Source organism: Sinocyclocheilus rhinocerous, unplaced genomic scaffold (assembly GCF_001515625.1).
Source record: "Sinocyclocheilus rhinocerous isolate Xijiao unplaced genomic scaffold, SAMN03320098_v1.1 scaffold1386, whole genome shotgun sequence".
NCBI classification, from domain to species: domain Eukaryota; kingdom Metazoa; phylum Chordata; class Actinopteri; order Cypriniformes; family Cyprinidae; genus Sinocyclocheilus; species Sinocyclocheilus rhinocerous.
The window spans coordinates 1,457,480-1,461,371 of NW_015660628.1; the positions used below are offsets into that span (position 1 = coordinate 1,457,480).

Consider the following 3,892-nt stretch of genomic DNA (forward strand, 5'->3'; position numbering starts at 1 on the left):
TGATCACAACAACAACGTTTGTCAGGCATCTACATTGTTATCTGAGGAGATTACAAAGATTAAACAAGTGTTTTTTCTAAACTCTAAAACATGAAATGTGGAGTTATCTGCTTTTGCCAAAAAACGACTGTTGGAGTTATCTGCTTTTGCTATAAAACAAACTTTTAATATGTTAAAAAAATAAAATAAATAAATAAAAATAAAATTCAATGAACTTTAAATTTTGTAAATTACCTGTATTTGTTTAAGTTATTATTACTTAATCAAAACAACCCTACTGCAATTTAGATTGATATTACTTGGAATGTGCAATAAAACAAACATGTAAATGATAAAAATGGAGTAATCGGTTTTTGCAAATGAACTCTTCAAAACCAGTTAGGAATCACAGATTTAAATAGTCCTGTGGGGTACAAACTAATTTTAAGAAGTGCCTTAAAACTGCATGTGTACTAATTACAAAAGAAAAAAGCTGTTTAAAGTCATTTCAGATAGCACGGCACACTGCAAGATATTGCTGTTGCTGCTTGAAATGCCATGTCAACTACTGCCATGTCAAATTTACATCATGTATATGCACAGCACTCTATGCAATAGTTATGCATTCCGTGAGGTGTGTGTGCTTTTCTCTTGCTGCTTGAAATGCCATGTCAGCTACCACTGTAACAACATAATGTGTCAAGTTTACCCCATGTATGTGCACTGCACTCTTCATGCAGTAGTTATGTGTTCCGTCAAGTGCGTGTGCTCATCTAGAAGCTCCGATAACACAATCGGCTCACACTCTGTTCTAGTCCCGCTGCAGTGAGAAATGATTAGTGTCACTCTTTTCACACAATCACTGCAGGGTTTTAACGTGAGTGTGTGTGTGTCTTCACACACACTGCAGGGCACTGTCAAAACACACAGCATCCAACACACCTCAGAGAAATAACAACTCATTAAAAGAACGCATGAGTGAGCAAACGATTACGAAAACGAATGTGTGAAGCGCCGAGATAGAATAGGAGAGCATGTAAAGCTAATTAGAGAAAGGGAGCAAAGACAGAGAATAGATTACTGTACAAAAAAACAAGCAAATTATTATTGCTAATAGCCAAAACAGAGAGAGAAATGAAAAAGGGCACAATCGAATTGGATGGAGACACATGTGCACTCTTCTCCAATTTAAAGCTCGCAATAAATTCGTTAGGAAACCAATGCCTTAATATGGGCTATTTTGACTCTTTATGGCTAAGTAAACAATAGTTTAAGTCACGTGCATAAAAAAACCCCAGGCTGGGAAAATGGAAGTACAAATGAAATGTTCTTCTTCTCTAATAGCAAAGTCCAGTGCATTTTCAGTCACAGTCACAAAAAGGCTCTGAGCTAGTAAACAGAATATTGATTGCTTATGGTTCCAGAATCCCTTACAGGCAGAGCTAATAGAAGAAAATGGAGATTCGGGACGTATATAAAGATTAAAGGCTCTTACCTTCTCCCATTCCCTCTGTGTGTTCAGAACAATGACAACCAGCTTGGGATTGACTTGGTAGCCATCGTCCATGAACGAATGATCTCTACCCCCTAGATTGACTCCCATCATATATCTGCAACAAACACACAGACGCACAAAATATCAGGAAAGTTACGACATGATTTAAGGTTTACTTATTGGTCTGTCTGTCTGTCTGTCTGTCTGTCTATCTATCTGTCATATTGTGTTCGGACCAAAGTTTTCATTGTCTAAATGTTCTTTCAAACTGTTTGGGGGTGGAATGCAAATCATTTAATGAAATATAAGTGAAAAGCTCCAAGGTAAACAATATAAATAACGCCTGATTGAACGCCATTAACTGTCTTATCAATTTTCGCAAGACATTAAATTGCCTTTGTAATCTTAAATGAGGTAAACGCATCAGTCCATCCTTGTTCTGTTTTTGTAGCCAAAACCCAAATTTAATGAGCCAGCAAACACAAACGCAAAGTCTTGCAAATGCATTTAGACACTCAACTAATTCATTTTAAATGGACAAATTATGCATATTTTTTTTCATCTTTCAATGCATTAAAACTTTAAATTATTTTGATGTTGAACGTTAGACGTAGAACGTTAAACAACAGCAACAGTTTAAAGAACTGTATCTTCACAATTTAATATTTGGTAGATCCACCCTTTGCTGCAAAGACAAACACTTCTTAGGGTGTGTATGTAGGAGCTTCACACACTCTACAGGTGTTCATTTGCCCTTTAATTGAATTCTGGCGGATTTGCTCCAGGTTGTTCAGGGTAATAGGATGACACTTATGCTGTTTGTAAATTTAGTTTCACATACTGATGTTGTATGGAAATTCGCCTTTATCTGATGCTTTTTTGTTATCAATTACTGGCTTTTTTGTTTGTTTCAGAAACAGGTTCTCTTGTTTTTTTTTGTTTTTTTCAGCGTGTTCTTCATCTTTTCTGTAGCCATACACCAATTTGCACCAAATTGTTATTCACTCATAAATCTTCTCCTCTGCATGGACAGTTTTCATGGTGTTTCTTGTTAGGAGCTTGACAGACTCCATCCCGTTTCAAAGCCTTAATATATATATATATTTTTTTTAAATTAATCTTTGGTGTTCAATGTAAGAAAGTAAGTCACAGGTTTCACACAACATGAAGGTGAGTAAATAATGCCAGAATGTTCATGTTTGGGTGAAGTTTTCCTTTAAATATTTTTTCTTGAAATGTTCCCAGATGCAATGGGGAACATTGTCAGATATAACCAGAATAAGGTGTTTTTAGATAAAGTGGTTTATTTAGCAACATTAGCCTCCTATATGGGGCTATGATAATGCGTGACTGCTCATTCCATCTTTTACTTTCTTCTCAACTGTTGAACTCTGTAACTCTTTCAAAGTGATCTCTGGCCTCTCTTACAAATCTGCTTGTTTGTGCAGAGACTTTTGAGGGATGACCTTTTCTCGATGGCGTCTGGGGGGTTTGTGGTAGTTTCCACTTCCTCATAATTGAACCAACACCGCTGGGACATCCAAAGATTTGGACATTGTTTTGTAACCTTTTCCTAAAGCATTTGTCTAACATGATCACTGACATATTTAGAATGCTCTTTAGTCTTCATTTTCACAGCTGTCCTTTAGATGAACAACCTGAATAATTATCCTGTTACCGTGACATTTTTGTTTATCTAGGAAAGGTTATAATGACTCACAGGTATAATCCAGCTGTACCTGTTCAGATCCTCCACCAGCATATTTTTATTTATTTATTTTTTGAAAGTTGTCAACCGATTAAAAATGTTATACATTTTGTGCTGTTTAAGTAATCAAATGAACTGAATTAATTGCATATTTGCTGAGAAAAGCCCCCAAATGAAACCAGGGTTTTTAATTGTAAACTAAAACCATTTGAATTACTGAAAATAATTTTGAATAAAGCTAAAATAAAATAAAATAAAGCTAAAATAAAATAAAAAATTTAACAAAAATAAGAAATGTAGTCTTGGCAACTAACTGAAATAAGCTTAAGTACTAAAATGACTAAAGACTAAAAGTGAAAAAAATAAATTTAAGCTATAACTAGAAATACTTAAAATGACAAAAGCACATAACAATTACTAAAACAAACAAATTGTAATTAAAAATGAAAATGTGAAAATAAAAGCTAATTAAAAATATATTGAAATATTGATAAATACTATAATAGTATATAAATAACACTAAAATAACACTGTCATCTTTTTTTTTATTTTTTATAATTCACTAAATCACCATTCAATTATAATAAATTTACTCTAAACTCACAAACATTGTATGGTTGTCAGTTGTGAGCTTCTGTAACCTATAGCCATTAAATACACACATCATATTCCAATTTATTTATTTTTCGATACAATGTAACCATGAACTC

The 3,892-nt window shown here is 33.8% G+C and overlaps 1 protein-coding gene across 1 annotated transcript in view; it reads right to left on the reverse strand.

The window, feature by feature from the left end:
* Positions 1-3,892, reverse strand: part of grin2ab (glutamate receptor, ionotropic, N-methyl D-aspartate 2A, b) — a 24,646-nt gene that overhangs the window by 12,196 nt on the left and 8,558 nt on the right. Inside the window, exon 2 of the mRNA XM_016534631.1 lies at positions 1,475-1,589. Within this exon, the coding sequence (XP_016390117.1) occupies positions 1,475-1,589 (115 nt within the window). The remainder of the gene's footprint in view (positions 1-1,474; positions 1,590-3,892) is intronic.